Source organism: Cebidichthys violaceus, unplaced genomic scaffold (genome assembly GCF_023349555.1).
Source record: "Cebidichthys violaceus isolate CVI_PGR_0920_01 unplaced genomic scaffold, fCebVio1.0.p SCAF_91, whole genome shotgun sequence".
Taxonomy (NCBI): domain Eukaryota; kingdom Metazoa; phylum Chordata; class Actinopteri; order Perciformes; family Stichaeidae; genus Cebidichthys; species Cebidichthys violaceus.
Window position 1 is genome coordinate 169,967 of NW_027176977.1, and position 24,260 is coordinate 194,226.

At 40.6% G+C, this 24,260-nt stretch overlaps 1 protein-coding gene across 4 annotated transcripts in view; it reads left to right on the forward strand.

Annotated features, from left to right (window-relative positions):
• The window catches only part of arhgef2a (Rho guanine nucleotide exchange factor (GEF) 2a), a 57,060-nt gene that overhangs the window by 7,491 nt on the left and 25,309 nt on the right, over positions 1–24,260 (forward strand). For all 4 annotated transcript variants that reach the window (XM_068704390.1, XM_068704392.1, XM_068704394.1 and 1 more), the window contains exons 2-11: positions 2,659–2,821; positions 6,341–6,408; positions 7,194–7,257; positions 7,417–7,549; positions 8,585–8,694; positions 13,760–13,903; positions 14,096–14,346; positions 15,177–15,302; positions 20,187–20,304; positions 24,069–24,145. In XM_068704390.1, coding sequence (XP_068560491.1) covers positions 2,659–2,821; positions 6,341–6,408; positions 7,194–7,257; positions 7,417–7,549; positions 8,585–8,694; positions 13,760–13,903; positions 14,096–14,346; positions 15,177–15,302; positions 20,187–20,304; positions 24,069–24,145 — 1,254 coding nt within the window. The remainder of the gene's footprint in view (positions 1–2,658; positions 2,822–6,340; positions 6,409–7,193; positions 7,258–7,416; positions 7,550–8,584; positions 8,695–13,759; positions 13,904–14,095; positions 14,347–15,176; positions 15,303–20,186; positions 20,305–24,068; positions 24,146–24,260) is intronic.

A 24,260-nucleotide genomic window follows, 5' to 3' on the forward strand; every position in this document is an offset into this window, starting at 1 on the left:
ATTATAATTAACATACTTTTTAAGCAGTAAGAAGGTTTCCTTCAATAACTGATAATCACTACAGCATAAAAAAGTAACCAGATCAAAGTAATGCTGCAGCCAGTCTGTGACTATAAGACATGACTCTGACATGTCACACTACAACACATGGCTCAAGAAGCTGACACACATGATGAACATATGATATGAATATATGATGAGATAATATACAGATTTTTTTTCCTTACTGTCAAGTCCATTTCACACCGCCGGGGTTACAGGTGAAATAATAAGGCTAAATATTGTCACACAAACGGACGCGCCTCCGTTTTCACGTGACTGTATCCTGCCATATTTTCTGTCCCCCACAGCGGGTGCGGCACTCTCTCACTCTGGGATTCAGAGGTGAGAAAGAGGAGGGACAATTCGCCGCTATATGCGCCTGGCCGCCTCAGAACTTTCTCTTTCATTTAGTTTCCTGTTTTTTGACCTGCTTGAGATAATTAAACATCCTGTTTTGAGAAACAACTCTGCTGTCCTGTGTCTGCATTTGGGTCCGTGTACACACCACATTATAACACTACCATCCCCATTCAAGACAGACAGAGGGTTTTACTCTGCATACTTCCTGGTTCTAGAGAAGACGGGGGACTTCAGACCCATTTTGTATCTCTGCATCCTAAACCAGTGCATTTCCTGCAAGACGTTCTGTATGCTAACCATCAGGCAGTTGCTGGATCTTGATCAGCCGGGCAATTAGTTCACCACCATCGACTTAAAGGACGCATATGTTCATGTTGAGGTGTCTCCATAACACAGAAAATTCTTGTGTTTTGCCTTTTAGGGGATAGCCTATGAGTAAAACAGACTGCCTTTTATCAATTCAATGCCCCCCCACACCTTCAGAAGATGTGTACACCTGGCACTGCAGCCACTGGTATCAGGGTCTTCTTTTATCTCGATGACCTCATCGTCATGGCCAAGTCCAGTGAATGGGCTACATTTCACACGGCCGATTGATCTTACACTTTACCAAGTTGGGGATGGTGAGAGGAAGGCACTCGATGGTGAGGACAACAAGCAGCGACCTTGTTGTCCAACCTTGTTGAAGACGGTGGTTGTGGGCCTCACAGCACCTGTTGTCTCTGAAGGCCCACCACATTCCATGACTGGAGAACAGGGGGTGCTGATCTACTTCACCCCGAGATGGTGAAGTAGATTTTTACCCTGATAAGGAAAGCGGAAGTTGATCTGTTCGCCAGGGTTCCAGCACTATTGCAAGGAAAGGAGGCTAGATATCCTGTCTGGTGCAGTTAGGTCTGTTCTCTCCTCTCCTCAGTGTTTGATGAAAAGAGGGCTGACTCATGCTACTGTTAAAGTGTATGCGGCAGCCATTTCTCCCTGCCGTGAAGATTTTGGTGACAGACCAGTCTTTGGCCATCCAAGGCGTCAATGCCCTGTGATGCCTGCCTTCTACCCGCAGTGACTGCCATTGGTCCTTGTTGAAGGGTCCCTTTGAGCTTCTGGAGCAGTCCTCTTTGAAGTCGTTATCTTTGAAGACAATTTTGCTGCTTGCACTGACCTCAGCTTAGAGAGTATGTGAAATAACCGTCCTGTCAGTGCAACCCTTGTTGCACTGACAGGACGGTTGCTTGTTGCTCTGTGGTGACTGTAGTGGGCCTAACCTCCAAATCAAATCCCTCTTCCGTTCTCAAGGACTTCTTTCAATTCCAGGGTTATACAACTATATGCTATTTGTCTTCCATTCAGTGAGGCTTTTGTGTTGGCATGTTATATTGAAACCATCCTCGGGGATGGTTTGGCCAGATAACGCCCTATCCAAGACCTCAAGACTATAGAGAGGAGGGGTAAGACCCTCCCGCTATGGTCTGACACACTCTACACGTAGCTTGGCAGTGACAGAGGATTTGTTTGGTGGGTTGAGTGTCGAGGATATTTGTACGACAGCATCATGGTCAACACCTCATACGGTTACATCTCTTAGACATGGGGGGCTTCTTTTCAGGTACTATGCAAAAATGTGTATGTGGAACCCCTGACTTCATTGTAGGGAGCCCTGGGGTTCATACAGATCAGATCTTATTAAAAACTTTGTGAACCCCCTGAGCAGGTTCCGGACTCCAGGTTGGGAGCCACTGCTCTGAAGAACAGCACAAAGTGTACCTAATTGCAAATCAGAGAGGTTGGTCATTGACCAGCAGTTTACTAAACTCGCCAATCAACAGGAACAAAAAGCATAACTACAATTTTCCTTATATCATATTTAAGGATAGCTTTAAGGTGGGCAGCAAGGCTGACAGTGGTGAATTTTGAGTGTGTAGACAGCTTCTGTTTCTGACTGTTCAGCTCCTGTCTGTGTGCTTGACATGCTCACCTGTGACTTAATATCTCTGGACCTGTAACTATGCTTAACAGCCCTCCAGTGAATGTCAACAAGTTCAGTTGCTCATGATGTTACAACTGTGGCTGTAATTTGCCCTGACCCCAGGGTAGTGTGACAGAGCCACAGTGTAGCAGTAATGCTGTTTTTATAACAACCTCCTCTTTTCTCCGTCCATCAGTCTAGACAAGTAAAAACTTGATGATGACAGAGGTTAGAGGTCTCTTAACAAATATACAGGAAGTCTTTTTCACATTGAGTCTTTGTTTCTTTTTCAGAATAAAGAGAGAGAGCGCATGAGGGAGCGAGAGAAGGCGGCAAGGGAGAGGGAGGCACGTTACAGCAATGGTCACCTCTTCGTGTCATTGACAGTGTCAGGAACCACACTCTGTTCAGCATGCAACAAGAGTATTACTGCCAAGGAGGCGCTCAGCTGCCCTAGTAAGTATATAGTTATTGCACATATATAGTGAGAGGTGGGTGAACCTAAAATAAAAGTTCAGTCACTTCTTACCTTAGTAAGACTGTGAAAGTATCTATGACTTACATTCCTAAATAACAAAACTGCATTAGTCTGAGGGAATCTGCGTAGGGAGGAGGTTGGGCTGGTAGATGGGTAAAAAAAACAAAGGACTATTACCCAAGAGATGCTGGCTGTGTCCTGTTTGAACCAAGTAGTTTGGTTGCGTGAACATAACTAAGCATTTTTAATTGGTTTTGTTTCTATTTTGCAGTCATTTTAAGCCAAACCCTGAGGTCTTTTACTGAACCTAACCAGGTAGTTTTGTAGCGTTGTTTAGTTTAGTTTAATTTACAACGTTAACCATGTGTTTCAAACTTTATCAAACTGCGACCCCGTAATCTGGATGTCAGGTATCACAAAACGACAGACAAGAACCCAATAGCACGACACAGAAAACAGTTCAGGTGTAGAAACCAGGTTTAATAACCAGCAGATGTCAAACCAGGTAGTAATCCCCGTGGCAAACAAATCCAGTGGGAGCAGGCAAAAGGGAAGGTCCAAAGTCCAAAAAGGCAGGTCAATACACGAATGATCAGGATCAGAATCGGAATGACAGGTTGCTGGATAGCAAGGGAAACACACTAGACAATCTGGCAGAGAACTGAGGGAAATGGGCCGGTACATATACACTGAGGGGCTGATTGCTGATGAGGAGCAGGTGAGTATGGAGGTGGGGCAGGCCAGGTGAAATGAAATCAGCAATTAGTGCAGAGCCGGGGGGAGTGGCAGATTCTGAAATGACATGAGAGTTAGTGTGGCAAAACAGGAGACAGACAAATGAAAAACTAAAGCCTGGCTGAAGTTGTGACAGAACCCCCCCTTCTAGGGACGGCTCCTGACGTCCCACCGGGCTGGTCAGGATGGTCCCTATGGAAAGCTGAGATGAGGTCAGGGTCCAAGATGTTACGAGCTGGAACCCATGAGCGCTCCTCAGGGCCATAACCCTCCCAATCGACCAGGTATTGAAAACCCCTTCCCCGCGGTCGTGACTTGATGAGACGATGGACAGAGTAAGCAGGACCCCCGTCAATGAGCCGGGGGGGTGGCGGGGGTCTGGAGGAGGGCTGGAGCTGGCTCTCCTTTACGGGTTTGATCTTGGAGACATGAAAGGTGGGATGAATTCTCATGGAGCGAGGAAGGCGGAGACGGACTGCAGCAGGGTTGATGACCTTAGTGATGGAGAACGGGCCCACAAACCTTGGGGCCAACTTCCTAGACTCTACCCGGAGTGGGAGGTCATGTGTGGACAGCCAAACCTTCTGACCAGGAGTGTAGCAGGGTGCAGGGATCCGACGGCGGTTGGCATTTCTCTGGTACCGGTTGGACGAACGCAGGAGAGCAGAACGGGCCCGCCACCAGGTGCGCCGACAGCGCTGGATGAACGCCTGGACAGATGGGACCCTGGCCTCTCGCTCCTGCTCCGGGAACAGTGGAGGTTGATATCCCCGAGAGCACTGGAAAGGAGAAAGCCCTGTTGCTGAGCTTGGAAGCGTATTGTGAGCATACTCCACCCACAGAAGCTGTTTGGACCAGGAGGTCGGTGTCTGGGATGCAATGCAACGCAAGGCAGTCTCCATTTCCTGGTTCATCCGTTCCGTCTGTCCGTTGGATTGAGGATGGAACCCAGAGGATAGGCTGACCGTGGCCCCCAACAGCTGGCAAAACTCTGTCCAGAAACGAGAAGTGAACTGTGGCCCCCGGTCTGAGACAATATCACAGGGGAGGCCGTGCAGACGGAAAACATGATGTAACATAAGTTCAGCTGTTTCTTTGGCAGATGGCAATTTAGGCAATGGAACAAACTGAGCAGACTTAGAAAATCTGTCCACAATAGTCAGAATGGTGGTGTTACCCTCTGAGGGAGGCAGTCCGGTGACAAAGTCAAGTGAGACATGGGACCATGGACGATGAGGAATAGGCAGTGGCTGAAGAAGACCAGAAGGGGCATGGCGAGCAGTCTTGTGCTGAGCACAAATCTGGCAAGCGGCGATAAACTCCTTGGTGTCCTCTTCAATGGAAGCCCACCAGAAACGTTGCTTTAGCAGAGCTAGGGTGCGCCTAACCCCTGGGTGACAGACAAGGCGAGAAGAATGTCCCCACTGGAGGACCTGAGAGCGGAGACTCACGGGCACATACAGACGATCATCAGGGCAGGCACTGGGAGCCGGGTGGTCGGCCTGGGACCGTTTTACCTTGTCCACAATGTCCCAGGTAACTGCGCCGATGACCACCTTAGTGGGGAGGATACTCTCAGGCTGTGTGGGACAGTTGTCTGACTGGAACTGACGGGACAGGGCATCTGGTTTGACGTTCCTTGTACCTGGGCGATAAGACAGGGTAAAATCAAAACGATTAAAGAATAATGCCCATCTGGCCTGACGGGAGTTCAACCGTTTGGCTGACCGGATGTACTCCAGGTTTTTGTGGTCTGTCCACACCACAAACGGATGCTTTGCCCCCTCCAACCAGTGCCTCCACTCCTCGAGAGCCAGTTTGACAGCCAGTAACTCCCGGTTTCCGACGTCATAATTCCTTTCTGCTGGGGACAACTTGCGGGAGAAAAAAGCACATGGGTGTAACTTTTGGTCCTCAGCTGACCGCTGAGACAGGACTGCCCCCACCCCGGAGTCTGACGCATCCACTTCCACAACAAACTGGTGTTCAGGATCTGGAAAGATGAGAATGGGAGCAGGAGAGAACCGTGATTTTAACTCCTTGAACCTCCTTTCTGCAGCAGGGGACCATTGGAAGGCTATCTTCTGGGAGGTGAGGGCTGTCAGGGGAGCTGCCACAGAACTATAGTTGCGGATAAACCTACGATAGAAATTGGCAAACCCAAGGAACTGTTGAAGCTTCTTCCGAGTGGTGGGAACCGGCCAATCCGCCACTGCTTTAACCTTGGTGGGATCCATATGAATACGTCCAACTGAAATGATGTATCCCAGGAACGACACCTCAGTGGCATGGAACTCAGACTTCTCCACTTTCACAAACAGCTGGTTCTCTAGGAGTCTCTGGAGAACACTGCGGACATGCTGCACATGTTCCCGTTCAGTCTTTGAAAAGATGAGGATATCGTCAAGATATACAAACACAAACACATTGAGAAAATCCCGGAGCACATCGTTCACTAAGGCTTGGAATATTGCAGGAGCATTAGTGAGTCCGAAAGGCATAACCAGGTACTCATAGTGGCCTCTAGGGGTGTTGAACGCCGTCTTCCACTCATCCCCCTCCCGGATGCGAACAAGGTGATAGGCATTCCTGAGATCAAGCTTGGTAAACACAGAAGACCCTTGTAACAGTTCAAATGCAGAAGAGATGAGTGGGAGGGGGTACCGGTTTTTAATGGTGACATCATTCAGACCGCGGAAGAAACTGTTTACGAGAGAGGAGTTATAAGATGTTTGTCCTCTTAATGTCTCTATTTTTTCCAGCATGCAATGTTACTATCCACAACCGCTGTCGAGACACTTTGCCAAACTGCGCCAAAATGAAACAGAGGGTAAGATAGAACTCTATTTATTGATTAGGGTTTCTTTTCTCTTCTATTATTTACACACATTTATATTTGAGTCATGACATTTTTCTTCCAAAGCCCCTTTACTATTTTGGGCTGTCTGATCAATTGTGAGAGAAACAAGGCAAAATCTTTGTCCATCAATCAAAAACAATGCACTATGAGACAACTCAAACCAAAAGGTGAAGCAAAAAAAGAATACATATGCCGACCGTCTTTTCACTTATGACGTGGTGCATTTTTGGACTCAATGTTATGGGAACCATTCAAGGTTGAAATGCTAGCACACATTGTTTTACACCAGTCAGCAGCAAAGACCGCCAGGCTTAAATGTTGAAGTATGAGTGCTATCACATTCTCAGGCGTACATTAAATCAGGTACAGTTTGAATTAGGAGATAAAGCTGATAGATTGTTTGTAAGACCACTGAAGGGGGACAGGCCAGCAGGTCTGTTCATAACATTTCCTCCTCTTAATTATTGTGGATCCTAAACAAATTGATGACAGTTTTTTGGAAATGATGGAAATGTGATTGAGAGTTGGAGAGAGTCGTGCTGGTGTTGTAGTTTCTTGTATTTGAAAACAGAAACTGTAGCTTAGTGTCTAAATTATTTTCAATACAATGGATAAATATTTAGCTGACAATGTTGATGCAACGTAGGATTTCAGAACGAGACTTCTTCTAGTGAGACACAAACATATTTATACATACTTTATATGGAATGTTATTATACATGTAACATACTGATTTGTGTCCTTTATTAATACAGCAGCAGAAGATGGCCCTAGTGCGGAATAACTCAGCTGTACAGAATGTCACGCTGCGCACAAAAAGTGAGAGCTTTTCTTACACACACATATATTCAGTCTCCGTTACCTACCTGAAACAGTTCTCATTCAGCCATTCCTATTTTTCTCCTCCTTCTGCCCTACTCCCGTTTGCTCGTCACTCTCCCTTGTGTTGTCCCCCCCCCAACTGTTTTTACTCCACAGCTCCAGGAATGCGCGAGCGTCCAAGTTCAGCCATCTACCCTTCAGACAGCTTCCGACAGTCCCTGTTGGGATCCCGCCGTGGACGCTCCAGCCTATCCCTGTCCAAGAGTGTCTCCACCAACAACATTGCAGGGTGAGCCTCACTTTCATTGGCCAACAGCTACAACATAATGTAAGGCACACTTGAACTAAGGCACAGACAGCTACCCAATGATATGGTCCCGCCTCGCCCCACTGTAGCACGTGTGCACATGCACAATAATATTGGATCTTGATCCTGTGAAGTGCCTTGGTACATCTTTAGTTTCATTTTCATTGTAGGATTTACAGTAGATCATCCTTTATCAGTATATTATACCTGTCTTATCCTGGTTTGGATTATATTATATTTGCATGAAACAAGTAAGCTGGATATTCATATCTGTGTATTCATGATTCCTACACATTCTTGTGGTCAGCCCCCATAGAAATGTTCCAATATAAAGGCAGTCTGTAGACCCCTCTCAGCATTTGAGCAGTGCACTTTGTTTAACAACTACATGTTTGTGTTGTACAGGTGACAGACTTTTAAATGTAGAGAAATTGATTACAAGATAATTCTTAAACCCAATTAGTGATGCTAGACTTTGTTTCAGCCATAGACTGTAAATAAGATGTGGATGTCGTGAAGTCACTCATTGGTTTGTGGACTGTGGTTTTGAAGCCTTAAGTTCGGTTGGCTGTCGCCATCTTGGATTTTGGCCATTGCCATCTTATTTTTTGCAACCAGTGAACATCATGCTGTAGTGAAGAAGACAATGAACTCATGTCAACAATGTTTACGGAGGTAATGAATCAAGAGAGAAGTAGAGTTATTTTCTCATAGACTTCCATACATGAATTTGTTTTACCAGAGGAGTTGCCCCTTGATAGCCAGTCGAGAGAATGCAAGTTTAAGGCACTTGAACAATGGCTTCACTTCTCAGAACCAGAGGTTACCGCCTGATTGCAGTATATTGTCAGACCCTTGCTATGTACTAAACATTTGCCACCCCTTGGCACCTTTTCCACTCTTTCAGGATCAAAGAGAACTTCTTGTCACATGTCTCAAATACTTTCTGCAAACTTCAGTATCAAAATATACCACCAGTCAATCAAACGTGTGTGTGTCTGTGTGTGTGTGTTGTAGGACCTTGAATGACGACTCTCCCCTCGGGCTGCGCAGGATCCTTTCCCAGTCTACAGACTCCCTCAGCTTCAGGACCAGAGCTATGTCAGTGGAGTCTCTCAATGATGACGGTATCACTACATTCAACCTATTCATTATAGTGAAATGGCTGGGAAATTGGGGGGAGATGTGGGGTGTGAGGTGTATAGTGCAGCAGCAGAATAGACGTTTTAATTATCTGTACACCTTCACTTAAATTATTTTGTAAATGTTTGAAAAAAAGTGTTAAGTGCCACAAGTAACGCGTTACGGACCCCCCCACCCCTATAACAAAATCTAATGTAACCCCTAACTTAATGTAAACACATGCTGCTTTAACTTTTTAATAACGTAGAGTTGTTCCTTCATTTCATTGTTTTAAGTCTTGATCGCCAGGGGCAGGAATTTCATATTGATCCCACAGGATTAAATTAATTGGATTTCACAAAGTTCTGATCTGAAAATTTGCCGAGTATCTCAAAGCAGCTCCAAAGACCCCTGAGCCTGAAGTTCTTGATTCAGATTTGGTAATCTAACCCTTCTATAATCTGGACAAAATGCTGCATTTAGCTTTTTCAAAACTTAAAGCAGAAATCAAACAAATAATTTCATGATCATTTGGATCCCATCTCAGAAGTGGATTTGATGTAGATTGACAAATTACCTCGGCTTCTCTTTTCCCAAATATTACTGTCCAAGATGTTCATTACATTAAAACTTAATTAAAAACGGTTGAATGAAAATATGTTTTCGTTCTAACAGAAAAAAGTAATTGGATGACTGTCAAGCACTTTAAAATATTATTAACAGTGATTTTAATAAAGGATAGTCCAAAACAATTTTTTTCAAAAGGCGAGTCCAAAAGTGAGTAACTAAAAATCCAAGAAAAACTGGAACGGGCAAAACACAAAACAGGATGAGTGAGGGATACATACAGGGCAGCAGTGGACACAGCAGGGAACTTACCAGGAAGCATTGCAGAGCAGAACAGACGAACCAACACAAGTCTCTTATTTGTCATTTTCTCGCTTGAACCGGAAGTTATTCTGCGCCTCCATCTTGACGGCCATCCCAAAGCTCTTATTTCTGCTCTGAGGAGCGAGGACGGATCTCTGAGGAGCCATGAACAAGGATGCACAAGAACAGCCTTCCAGGAAGTGTTTTAGCGGCTGACACGCTCCCTCATTGTTCATTAGTTATGTGATTGGATGCTCCAGCCGATCGGACTGATTTTAGCTTTACTTCACTACCAATTTGTTTCCTTGTAAAGACCAGTCTTTGTCTTATCTACTGAAAATGTCAAACCCAATTTACTGTATACGATGACAAAATGGCTCCCTGCAGTTTCTTTATTATGAATTCCACATTTCTTCCCCTCTTCCAAATTGACCCATCATCTACAAATAGTGACAGTCCCATCCCATTTTCTATTTCACTGAACACATCATCATCATTATGGAGAATAGTAATGAACTGACAATACTACCTTGAGGTGTTCCATTTTCAATACCAAACTTTCCCGAATAGCTCTTTCCTACTCTGACTTCTATAAATCGTAATAACAAAAATCCTTTATCTATCTATACATTCGACCCTTAATACCCAACTTGCAAAGTCTAATTAGTCACCCTTCTCTCCACATCATATGCTTTCTCTATGTCAAAGAAGACAGCCACAACACTTTCTTTGTTTATCTGTGCTTTCCTAAATTCGAGTTCCAAACTTAAAGCTGGATCTATTGTACTTCTCCCTTTCCTGAAACCACTCTGGTATTTGGATATATATCCTTTAATTTCTACATAATAAGTTAATCTTTCATTTAAAATGTTCTCCATTATTTTGCAGATATTTGATGTTAAAGCTATTGGTATAGTTCCCTGGATTTGTGCCGTCTTTACCGGGTTTGCGTATCGGGACTACAATGGCCTCCATTGCTTTGAGCCAATACCCTCTCAAACTTAATTATAGAATTTGAGTAATATATCCTTAGAAGATTCGCTTAGATTGCTTAACATGATATAACAAATCTGATCCTTTCCTGGTGCCGACATTTTGGTTTTCTTGCGACATTGGCTAAGTTCTGTTTTTGTAAAAGGCTTGTTTAGCAGATCATTGGTATCTTCCTCTTGCTGTAATACATATGAATTCTCCACTATTGTAGTTTCCCTTCCCCTTTTACCTTCTTCACTAATTATCTTACTAATTAACTATGTATTTTAACAAAGGTTTTTGCCAATATCTCTGCTTTCTCTTCATCTCTCACTGCTGTTGTTTCCCCATCATTTAGGACTGGATACCCAAACTCTCTTTTAATCCCGTTCATACTTTTTATCATTTTACATACCGTATCAATTTTTGTCTCCCATCTTATTGAGTTACAAGATTTCCTCCAAAAGTCCTTCTTTGTATTTTTTATGATCCTCCTTACTTTTGCTTGCAACTTGTTATATTCAATAAGATTCTGAAAACTATGATTATTTTTTAATACTTTAAAAGCTTTATTTTGAGATTTAATTGCTTCATCACATTCCTTAGTCCACCAAGGTACAATCTTCTTGTTATGCTTTCCTCCCTTCTTCTGCATGGACTGCTTTGCAGCCTCTGGAATAGCTTGACAAACAGAATCATTTAAATGTTCTAATCTACATCTTCACTAATACAAAATTATCACATATTCCAGCTCTGTTCTTTTCTCCAAAACTTTAAACTATATTCCTTGTTTTACAAATATTATACACCCTCCTCCATTGTCTCTATCTCTGCAAATACTATCATATCCTTTAATAACAAAGTATAATGCTGGTTTAAGCCATGTTTCCTGAACACATATGATTTCTGGTTTCTTTTTAAGGTTTTTGAATGAATTCTGAATGAGCAGTGAAGCGGGGGAGGGACATAGGGCCTCACCAAGAAACTCATACATCTGATTTTGACTCTTTCAGGAAGTACGGAGTTCTGAAACTCAATAAGAACAGATAGGCTATCAACCCTTTCTCCATTAACTGTTCTTAGCAACCTCTTCATTCTGCTCACTTCTCCTCCATAAATACTCTGAGTTTTTCATGGTCCTCATCTACAGGAATATCTGTTATCACTCCTTGTGTCTCTCGATTCTCACCCACAGATCTTTTTTTACTTATCATTTTCTTACAGATACTTTCTATATCCATAGCTTTGTTTTTCTGTTCTTCCATTTTACATATTATCAATAAGCTTCCGTCCCTCAAGACTTTAGCCATTTCCACTTCTCCGATCATTCTCAATTCCCTAGACAGAGCTATCGGGCTAAGACCGACATGCTCCTTTCTGAATTTAAGGATCATTTTAAATTCCTCCCTCACAAACTTCCTTCGAACAACTCTATTTCCTTCATCAGAGCTGTTTCCCTCCAAGCTTCTCTTATTATTTTGAGTACCATTCAAACTTCCCTCACCCCGCCTGTTCTCTCCCTTCTTTCGTCCTCCTCTCCCACCAGAGACTGTGTTCCAGCCATCACAATCCACATCATCATCCTCATCCATTTCCTGATTTGCCACCCTAATTCAGTCACGAACCAGTTTATGCCAACTGCCAAATCAAAAGTCCAAATAGTCTCTTTCAAAGCCAAATTATCAAACTTTTTCCGTCTTTCCAGAACACAGCTGCTGTCATACTCCAGCACTGAGACAGGGGAACACAGGGTTTAAATACACTGGGGAGGTGCAGGTGACACAAGAGGATTCAATCAGGGGCGGGGCAGACAATCACACAGGCGAGAAAACATACAAAGGCAGGAAGTGAAGTGAAGAAGGGACACAAGAGGCAGGGGAATTCAAAATAAAACAGGAAACAAACTAAACCAGAACCAAGACAGTGACAGCTAGGCCACAGTCCTTCCTGAAAACTGCTGTACAAGTTTAAGAAATACATGCAACACATTTACAACGTTAAGTTTCACTTAAACATTGTAACTACATTATTTTTATCAAAATATCCAACATATGTCAAATGCCTCAGTTAGCTTCATTGCAGTAAAATTATTGATTCAAATGCAGTGAACGGGTGGTGTGTTAACGAGTAAATGTATTATGTAATTTCAATTAATTCCTTTTTAAAAGTTTGAACACAGCCAGCTAGTTCGCTATTATGCTAGCTACTTACCATAGAAGTGGATGGGGCCAAGATCGCTCCTGTTTGCTTGACCAAAGCTTAATTAGTGAAATGAAAAAAAAAAAGTGGTTAGGTTTAGTAAAAACTTCATGGTTAAGATTAAAATAAGTACATTTGTTACAATATTTCGGTTATGAACGTAAATTAAAATAAGTTAACATTAACCTTTGGTTACACACAGGACACACACAGTGCTCTCCTGGGTGAAAGTCCTGTGTTTCTGTCCGCCTCTATTTCCTCTCTATGCTGACTTGCGTGCACTATGATTATAAACATATTTGTTGTATGTAAAAAAATATATTTCTCTAGAAATGTAATTGACAATTCACTGTATGGGAACATAATTTTTATGTACACGGCTGCATGAGATGAATGATTTAGGTCAGTAGATGGTTATATGACCGATTTGTGAGAAGTGACTAAGGTCAAAGTAAATGGCTTTATATATACAGTAATCTAAATATAAAAGTCCTGAATTCTTTGAAAGCAGAAGTATCAAAAGTACTGTCTCCTTCAGTGGCATGTTATTTTTTAGGTATATCCTATGAATACATATAAGCAACATTCTAGTTTGTACTTTACTGTAAAACTACTGGGTAGTAGTCATAGCACTGCATCATATTTTAAAAGATCAACATATTTCAGCATCAAATAATCTTAATCTGAAAATGAACCAGTAGTAGCTATAAGTGTCAAATGAATGTAGTGGAGTAAAAAAGCTCAATATTTCCCTCAGACATGTAGTGGGATAGAAGTATGAAGTATTATTAAATGAAAATACTCAAGTAATACTGGGCTTAAAAGATACTTGAGTTCATGTATTTAGTCACATTCCAAAAGGGGATACTAGATTGTAATTTCAGTTGGACTTGCAGCATGGTCTGCTGACCTTTGTTCTTCTTACAAACATGATGGGTCAATAAGTCTTTTCACTCCTTGAAAGTTTTGAGCTCTAAAATCATTTTTTCAGCCTGTGATCTTTGATGTTGATGGGTTTCTCTTATTTAGGAGACATCTACTATACTGCAGTATTGGAGGATCTGGAACTTGAGGGCCAGGACTTTAAGGCTGACTCATGGAGCATGGCTGTGGATAGCAGCTACTTGCAGACACACCGCAAAAATGTCATCAAGAGGCAGGATGTCATCTATGGTGACAGTTGCAGTTGATTTTTCTTTCATTTTTTTTAACCCAGACATTTGATGTATTGCTAGATGAAAGTACTACATGTACATAGATGGTATTTACTGTAGCTAAATAATGTTCTTTCATTGCCTGTACTGCATGACTGCTACATGATACAGGACCTTGAAGTGTGTGTGTGTTTGTGTGTGTGTCCCTCAGAGCTGATTCAGACAGAGCTGCACCACATGCGAACGCTGCATATCATGGAGAGGGTGTTCCGGCAAGGCATGCTGGAGGAGCTTCAGCTGGACCTGTGCACCGTGTATGCCATGTTCCCCTGCCTGGACCAGCTGATCAGGATACATTCCCATTTCCTGGCACAGCTTCTCCTGCGGCGCAACAGCAGCCTGCACTCTGGATCCAGCCGCAACTTCACCATTCACCAGCTGGGGGACATACTACTAGAGCAGGTGGCTGCCATGCATTTTCACAACCATTCAGAGTGACACAGAACTGAAACCAAAATGTAACTGTATTTGGTTATTACATGAAGTAGTTTTGTGTAATTCTATAGTTTGACAGAAGTGTATAACTACAATCGAGAATAGTGTCATAACAGTAATGAAAGAGTCCAACATGAGTTGAACGCATGTTCACTAAGACAACATCTGTATAATCATTCTTTTCTTAGTAATAGATATTTAATGACAGGAACTGTCTTCATGTTATTTTATTCGTTATATTGAAGTATTTATTTGCAATTAATTGCTCATATAACCACAAAGATGATATATTTATAATCATATTTTATATTATATTGTATTTGTTTTAGCTTTTTAGTTTTTTTTTATCATCAGCGCCGCATTTTACAAACCAAGAGAAAACGATAGTAGGGGGAAATATGAAGAAGACATAAACACATAATTCAGGCTGAAAGTAACACTGTTAAAACTGACTAATGCAGGAAGGACAGCTGGCAAGAAATCGCCGACTATGTGAATGTGTAAAGTAATAATATAACTTCATTAATTAATAATATAACAGATTTAGAATATAACTGCTTCATATAGAGCATGATAGATCTGACTATCTTTACATGTACAGTAGATACAATCCAATCTAACCTTCCACGTACCAAGCTTTGATTGGTCAGTAGGTAATGCTTTTATACAGTTGATCCCTTGACCCTGAAGTTACCTCGCAAAGCCCAAATCCTGCTTCGTAGCACAGGCCCTAGGTCTGAACAGTGACTTTACACTCATGTTCACAGACAAATTAACTTGTGCATGTTGTCTGCCAGTTCTCAGGCCAGTGTGCAGATGAGATGCGGAAGACCTACGCTGAGTTCTGTAGCCGCCACTTGAAGGCTGTCAAATTGTACAAGGAACTGCTGGCCAGAGACAAGAAGTTACAGTGCTTCATACGGGTGAGACAACATAAAAAACACATCAAAATAGACAGCATTATAAATGAGAAAAAAAAGTGACATCATACTGAGTGAATTAAGAGTTTATACGCAGGATGTGAATTGTATTGGTTCATTTCAGCACCTAAGTAGTTTTTTTCAGAAAGACATCTGTTCAACAAGCACGAAAATGTAAACGAAAGTGAATCCTAATTCAATCTGCTCTTTCCGCAGTCTCTCATCCAGCGTCTGACACTGGCGCTCATTTAGTGTGTCTATATGAAGCTTTGACGCCATTAGTCTCAGACCAACTGACGTAGTATAAAGAGTGAGATAGTCCACACAGGGTGGACAGGAGGGGAAGTGGATAAGTCAAACAAACACATTCATCATCTAGGAGGCCGCTGATCCTGTTTCTGTGTGAAACTAAAAGTAAAGTTGATATTTTGTCACGTCAGTTGTTAGTCAAGTGACTTGCGAGAGTAGTTAGTTAACATCAACCACAGTCTTTACATAGAGTGTCATAGTTTACAGCTTGAAGCCACTGACCAAGCATGGTTATTTGATGCATTGATTTGAGATTGACCAGATTGACCATGGACCATAATTTACTAAATGAACATCATGCTGTATTGAAGAAGTCTTGAAACTAGAGATTGAGACCATAAACTCATGTTTATAATGTTTACTGAGGTAATAAATCAAGAGAGAAGTAGAGTCATTTTCTCATAGACTTCCATATTAACTGAGTGCTATACGAGAGAATGCAGGTTTAAGATACTTCAGCTTTGGGTTCACTTTTTAGAACCGGAGGTTGCCACCTGCTTTTTTCGTGGTTTGTTCCAGCTGTTTTTTGGCGGTCTCTTGCCCAATTTTTGGTAGAGATGAATTTAGACTGTTCATATTTTTTTCCAACGGCCGATGGGTCATTTTCGCTAACACTGGCAAACTCATACCTTTAATGGAAAATCAAAATCAGCTACTGAAGATGATGGCTTTAGTCAAAACCGCCCACTATAGATCAATAACTTTTAACATCCTGTCCCTACACCTGGCTGGCCGGTACCACTTCCTATCCTGTGGTGTCGGAGGCATTCGATTTCAAAGATATTCCATAATCATAAATACGTTTCTAACAAGACAAGCTGTTTGTCTCAGAAGGTATTTTTAACAATCCATTCTTCAACATGCCAACTACAAATTAAAGTCGTTCCACATTTCTTTTCCTGGTGGAACCGGCATCAAGCCAAGGCCAGATGTGTGGTAGTCAGGTCAATCCCAATGATGACCCAATGAAGCAGTATCTACCTCAAGAGCATAAACTGCTGAGCAGCAGACAGGGAAAACAAGCAGCAAAGTGGTACAATCTTCTTTTTTTACGTAAAAACAATAAATGAAAAACAATGAATGAAAAGCTTTATAAAGCATTACAATATTAACATATCATATGTTAACATAATATATGCATATTAACTAGCATTAACATATCAAGCACTAAAATTAATTTAAGTTTAACCTTAATTAACATTATGCAGTTACATAAAACATCTGTGACTCCACAACATCTCCTTATAAAAGGGGACTTATGTGGTGGAAAATATTCCTATACCCGCTTTGCGTGAGTCTTCTAATGCTGAAATACATAATACCAAAAACCAGGTTGTCTTTTAAGTATTTATTCTCTGCGCAGAGAAGGTTCAATCATCACAACAGAATGCGTACAGTACAAAACAAGCAGCCCAAAGGCCTTGGCAGGAACATTCTCATACAACATAGTTAGTTATCTATGTGAACAGGCAAGGGAGAATCCTTCTTCTGCACAACAGAGACACGGTGAAGTTCAACAAAGTTCAGAGCAAAATTACTTATGCATGAATACAATATACTGAGTAGAAATATATATATATATATATATATATATATATATATATACTACGTAAAAAATTACCATTACACTTAGTGGAAGTAGATGTGGTGGAGGGGACCATCCATGGCAAGGCAGCCATGACTGGATACAATTTAAGGAACAGGCAGGAAGCAGAGGTTTCTCCTCCTGGTGCATTTCTACATAGTTTGTGTACCTGTAATAATGGGTCTGTTTTATTAGTAAGTTCTAATTCTCTCTCTATAGTAAAGTACCAGTAAATTCAGGTCAACTGGATTATGTCAACAGTTGTTGTGTTATCAGTAAATTCCAGTTCTCTTTCTATTGTGTAAGTTCCGGTTTAACTGGTTTCTGCCATCACTTGATAAGTTCCTGTTCTTGTTCTATTTAGTAAGTTAAGTGATGCCCTACGATTGGCTTATACTGTGGCTCAGTATTAGAGCAGGGTTGTCAGAGGATCGGCTCCCTGTATGCTAGTCCATGTCGATGTGTCCTTGGGCAAGACACCCCCAAATTGCTCCCGTAGATGTGCCTTCGGTCTGTGAATGTTAGATAGTCCTGATGGGCAGGTGGCTCCTTGCATGTTAGCCCCTGTCATCAGTATATGAATGGGTGTGAATGGGTGAATGATGACATGTAGTGTTGAAGCACTTGAGTGGTCGGAATACTAGAAAAGCTCTGTACAAGGACAGTCCATTTACCATTTATCATTTATAAGCAGTTTTCTACCGAGACAGATAGTTTCACTGTATATTTCAGCATGGCTCGAGTCTGCAGTGGTATGTTCCTATACCTATCAGAAGGGGGCACTATAGAACTATAAACACAAATGTTGTCACCTCTGGTCTGTAATTCTACAGTGCCCCCTTCTGGCATGTTTAGGAACCTGCCACTGCAGACTCGAGCCATGCCATACAGTGAAACTATTTTCCATGTAATCTACACATAAATTGTCATTTTAGACAATCCAATAGATCATGGAGAGAAAAACGTATATGCCAATCACATCTATGTCGGTAGAAAACGGCTTATAAGCCAATAGTGGGACTTAATGGTAAATGCCACTAGACTGGAGTGGTATGCTGCCAGTAAAACATCAATTGTCGTTGAATCATAGTGGTATGCTGTTTGTGCGGCTTGACCTGAATGATCTGCCTTAAATAGAGAAACACACCATAATACTTTACTCATTTAAAGTATTTATGATGAATAATACATAATATCCCATGTATGCCTCTTTAATATTCTGCGTCATTGAGATAGTGTGGTCGTGTTCGACCATTAAACATACCAATAACTATAATATACGGTTGGTTGGCTCAAAAGTTCTGTTATTGATAGTCAGACTGACTACGGCCAGGCTAACAAAAATCATGTCAGCTTGTGGCCTTCCACTTTCAATAACCTGCCGTTATTAATACATAATATACCATTAGGCAAAAGGACACGGTACACAGCGGCAAACCACTCCAGTGATCGGCATATGCCGCTGAATAGTGGCATACCATCAGACAATTTTTGATCTCGGTGCTAATGCAGAGCCGGAGAGAGAGAAGGTACCTTCCAAAGTCTTAATTATTAGATAGTAAGTCATAATTATGAGATGCTAAGTCATAATTATGAGATAGTAAGTCATAACTATGAGATGCTAAGTCATAATTATTAGATAGTAAGTCATAATTATTAGATAGTAAGTCATAATTATGAGATAGTAAGTCATAATTATGAGATACTAAGTCATAATTATGAGATAGTAAGTCATAATTATGAGATACTCAGTCATTTTTTGAGAAAGTTTCTCACTATTCTAACTTACAGGATCTTCATTTGTTTCATCACAGTGGCGGAAAGGGGCTTGCACAGTTTGTTGATTCTTACGATTTGTGAGCTGGCCACCTGTAAATCCCAAAGTGGAGTATTTTTTGTAAATTACCTGAAGTGAGTTGTACTGGCAACCTGGTAATCCCGAAAAGGAATTTTGTATTTCCTTTATAAACTGAACTGATGCAGAGGAACTGGACTGAATTATAAACAAACATGTTTTCTTTGTTGTTAAATTTGGGCAAACCACTACACAATGAACTCCAGGAACAATACAATAGACACATGAAACTCACATTTTTCTGCCTTGATGAACAACTTACAGTATTCTCAATTCTTAATTCATAAATGCAGGCGACCATCTCCGTTTCTGAAAAGTTGCATTCTCTCTAACTCTGGTTGCAAGTATAGATTGAGTTTAGTATAGAGCATATAAGTATAGAAGTCTATCAGAAAATGTCCCTTCTTCTTACTTTATTTATTACCTCAGTAAACATTGTATTGCATGAGTTTATATCCTTAATTGTTAGTTTAAAGTCTCTTCAACACTTCAGTGTTCATTTAGTAAATTATCGTCCTATTTAAAGTATTATAAGTTATAAAGCAAGGTATGCTTTAGGGTGCGGCTTCCTTGTGATTGAAAGGTTGTATTTGTCTTTTCAGTTCATAAAAGTCAACTGAAACATTTTTGTCACCTAAATGTGTCTTATTCAGTGTTGTATTCAGCTCCACCCTCTTGTGGAGGGTTTTTGCTTGCAAAAAACAAGATCGTGATGGACAAAAACCAAGATGACATTGGCCAAAATGCAAAACTCAAGGCTTCAAAACCCGAGTTCACAAATCAATGGGTGACATCACGTGACTCTGTCTACTTCTTACATACAGGCTATGGTTAAATGCCATCAAAGTAAACCAAAACAAAGATATTGTCACTAATGCTCACGAGAGATTGGAATAGAACAGGGGCCTTTGTTAGTCCACACATAATTGGATGTTGATTGGGTTGAGCACAGAAGAGATAAACTGAAGATTAGGCAGTAAACTGCAGTAACAGCGGTAGCCTAATCTGACATTCTCGCCATAAGTAGGGAAATATGTATAAAAGATATTGATTCAGGTATTTCCAGTACATTTGCCTTATTTTATGTATGTTGCCATGGTAGTTTTGTCAGTGTGTGTGTCTCTCTCTCACTGGGCAGCGGGTGAGTCGTGGATCCCTGCTACGTTGCCATGGTGTTCAGGAGTGCATCTTGTTGGTGACTCAGCGGATCTCCAAGTATCCTGTCCTTGTTCAGCGCATTCTGGACAATACCACCGGTAAATAATCCCAATCATAATAGGTTTATAATCAATGGTAAAGTCAAATCAGGCAACAGCAGGCATGTGGTCCGTGCACAAAGCACAATTAATTTGCCATTGTTCACATTGTATAATGAACAATGTCAGTTTAGGAATATTACCTAATCTCATTGGTCTACTTGTGTTCATGTAAATGTATTCTGCTACATGTGAGTTTGTTGTTCGATAGCCCGATGCTGCCACAACGCGATTAATGCTTGGCCTGTGTTATTGTTGCATTGAATAAACACGTGCAATGCAATTCAGTAAAATGTCAGCTTCTTCCATTATCAAAATGTAATAAGGAAAAGAAAGTTGAGTCGGAAACAGAGACAGCTCCCCTTCAAAGTAAAGGTTGTGCCTTTTCAACAGGTTTGCTTCAGCAATCAAATTAAGGAGAGCTAAATTAAATAAATGAATGACTGTTATAAAGTCATATTTCGGCCACGTTCCCACAACTGATCGTGAATAAACTGCCAATGGGCGCAAACACTGAATTATTTGTATATAATGATTCATTGTATTATCTATTTATTTAAATAAAGGTTTCTTAAACTATTGGGGTTAATAATAAAAGCTGTAGTCTTGAGGGTTGATTTACCCTGAACTTTGACTTTATTTCTGACTCTGTTATCATGACAATGAAGCCACTAAGCTATCCCATGTTAAATCCTTCAAGTTTATTTACTGTTTGCACTTTTAACTATTCTACATGAAATAAAAAAAATTAATAATTAAAAATCATTTTTGCAGGATTATCCTCTGGGCTGTGTACAGAGTGCTTCAACATGACTTTCCGCCACATAAAAGTTACTTTCAAGCACACCTAATACATCAGTGCCAACACATACTTAGTTAGCGTTTTCACTATGGCAGTCTCCAACATGTTTCTGCTCACAAAACTGGCTTGTATTACAATACTTATTAAAAATAGTAATCTATAAAACATACTTTCACTCTTTAAATTGCTTTACTTTTAACAAATTACAGACGTTTTCTACCTGTGTCTGCTAACCGTTGGTAACATGGTAACATGGATTTCAGGCCAGCCAATCAGCTCCTTCCCATCTTCTCAGTTGTCGTCTATTATAAAGTAGTACAAATCATTATTATTGCAGCTTCCTTGTTAAATTACATTTGGTTGATTCAGTTTAGGCTACACTGCACACATGAAAAGCAAAATTGTGCAATATCTTTATGAGAGAAATATTAAGTCTGCTGGTTCTATGACCTCAGTATTTGAATTCAAATGCATGTGTCAAAGCTTGTCAAAGCACGAGTTTCATGCTATATAGTCATTTACAATGGTCAATACACTGTAATTAATAAACAGGTTCTGGGTTTTACGAACAACTTTTATTCAGATAATTGAAGAAAAAGTAGTTATTGCACAACTACATTTTGCTTTTCATGTGTGAAGTGTCTTTGTGTAGCCTACACAATCAATCAGATCAATCAAATGTGATTTAACAAGGAAGCTGCACTAATAAATAAGTACTACTTTATAATAGATGACAAAAGAGTCTGAAATAGAGTTTTTAAATGGGAAGGAGCTAATCGGCTGGCCTGAAATCCATGTTGATGCCAACGGGCAGCAGACATAGGTAGAAAACCTCTGTAATTTGTTCAAAGTTAAACATTTTGAAGAGTAAAAGTATGTTTTGTACGTTATTACTATTGTTAATAAGTTTGTTGTAATAAAAATTGTAAATTGTAATAGACCTGTGTTGTGAGCAGAAATAATTAATTTTAATTTAGCTCTTCTCAAATCGATCGCTGAAGCAAACTTTTACTTTGAAGGCGAGCTGTCTCTGTTTCCAACTCTCAACTTCCTTTACTCAATTTTCATTATTAAAGTTGGATAATGGAACAAGCTGAATTTCATTGCACGTGTTCTTTCAATGCGACAATAATACAGACAAAGCATAAACCGCGTTTAGGCAGCATCGGCTATCAAACAATGAAATCACACGTAGCAGAACACATTTACATGAACACAAGTAAACCAATGACATTAGGTAATACTCATTAACTGACATTTTTCATTATACAACGTGAACAATGTCAAATGAATGCACGGACCACTGAGAAGCAATTTGGGTACAACACTGTGAACTTGTATCCTCTTATGAGGATAATGTTGTTTCACTAGGCCATATATGTATATATAGTGCTGCTGCACCAAGTAACCAACATGTTACCAACCAAAATTATTCTAAAAGCAATAGTAGATTCATTGAGGAGAACTTTTTGTCTGTCTATGATGAGTTAAGGATTGACATTGATGAATGGCTTAAAACCAGATACACCCGAGGGTCCCCCATTTGGACGCAGAGTACATCAAAACTTAGAGAGTTTTGTGTTAAAAGTAACTGGCAGAGAACCCACGAAGAACGAATATAGTGATGTTATAGTTCTGCAGAAACCTCAGCGTCCTGGGAACAACATGAACTAGGTCACTTCTACACGAGACAAACACATCTCCCATCAGCCAAGCAAACAAATAACAAAATATCATAAATCATACTCGATATGACTGGGACAGACCGGAGAAAAAGGCTGCTACACTCCGTTAGCAACGTGCTACCTACGAACATGCAGCATGAAAAAGCACGAGCGCCTGGCGGAGATTACGGACATAGTTTCCATTTCTCTCCCCGGTAAACCATCGCAGAGATATTCAGCTTCGAACACAAAAAGTCACACAGCTTTCATCGAATATTGTACTTACTTTTGGTCGAATCTCAGCGAAAAAATGGAATATCTCCGTACTTCCAACGCATGTTTGTCCAGCTGCTGGTGCTCCGTGTGAATCCGTTCGATTCGTGTCTCTCCGACACTCCTCGGATTCTTGGGAGGGTTGGAAGCTCAGCAAATCAGATTTCAGAGCTGGACCTTTTTGAGCTTTATTGGCTAATAGTGCTGTCAATCATCTAGCTTTCAATTCCAGGCAATTCTATTGGCTCCTACGGTTCGAAGGATGTCTCAATGGTGAAAATCGGAGAAGGGGGGGCTGAGATACAGCCCTGAACAGAGAGTCGAAGCAGGATTTGACCTTAAACTAAATAACTAAAAAGGGCATAGAAAGAGCTTAAAACACTCAAAAAAGGTCCAATCTTCGGTCTATTGATTCAATGAACATCATGAGTGATACATAGAAGTGATATAGAGTGTTTTTGAATTTTAAAAATACTTTTTTATTCAAATCTTGGAGTATTTGATCAGTTTTCTAATTTGAAATGCTCTATATTTCATAAATGTTTCACTGTATCTATGTATAGCTGTGTATATAGAGCCTATATCAGTTGTTCTAAGAGCCCAGCATATTAAAAGTCTTGGATACCCATACTTTCCAAAAAACAATACCCTAAAAGTGCTGTTTTTCAAGATCGAGCTTTTGAGTTTTCCAAGTTCTGCTGTGTTCCATCCTTATCTTATGTGAACCAGTAACATGTATTCTGATAGTTCCATGATTTTTCTCATCTCAAAAATATATAAAAAAAGTTTTTGTTTTTTTTTATTTTTTTTATTTTTTATTTTTTTTTATACAATTAATTAGGTATTTCTTATCTTTATTCGAGCTGAGGCCTGCAAATAGGCCTCGTTTTTAAAAGGTTATTAATATTAATCTTTAATATATACACACACACACACACACAGTAGAAAGTAGTTTATGGTTTGAGGTCTGTTGCCTTAGGTTGTTGTACCTCCACAGTAATGTTGCTTGTTTATTTCTCTTCCAGATGATGAAGAAGAAGCCTCCTCTCTGGCCCAGGCTCTCTCCATGGTCAGAGAACTTCTTAGTTCAATAGACCAACAGGTACCAAAGTATTTTCTTGGCCAGAATATCAGACAATTTTATGGCTACTAGCATTTTTGTGCTCCTCATCAAGACATTTTATGGCACCAGTGATTTCCTTTATTGCGAGACAAAT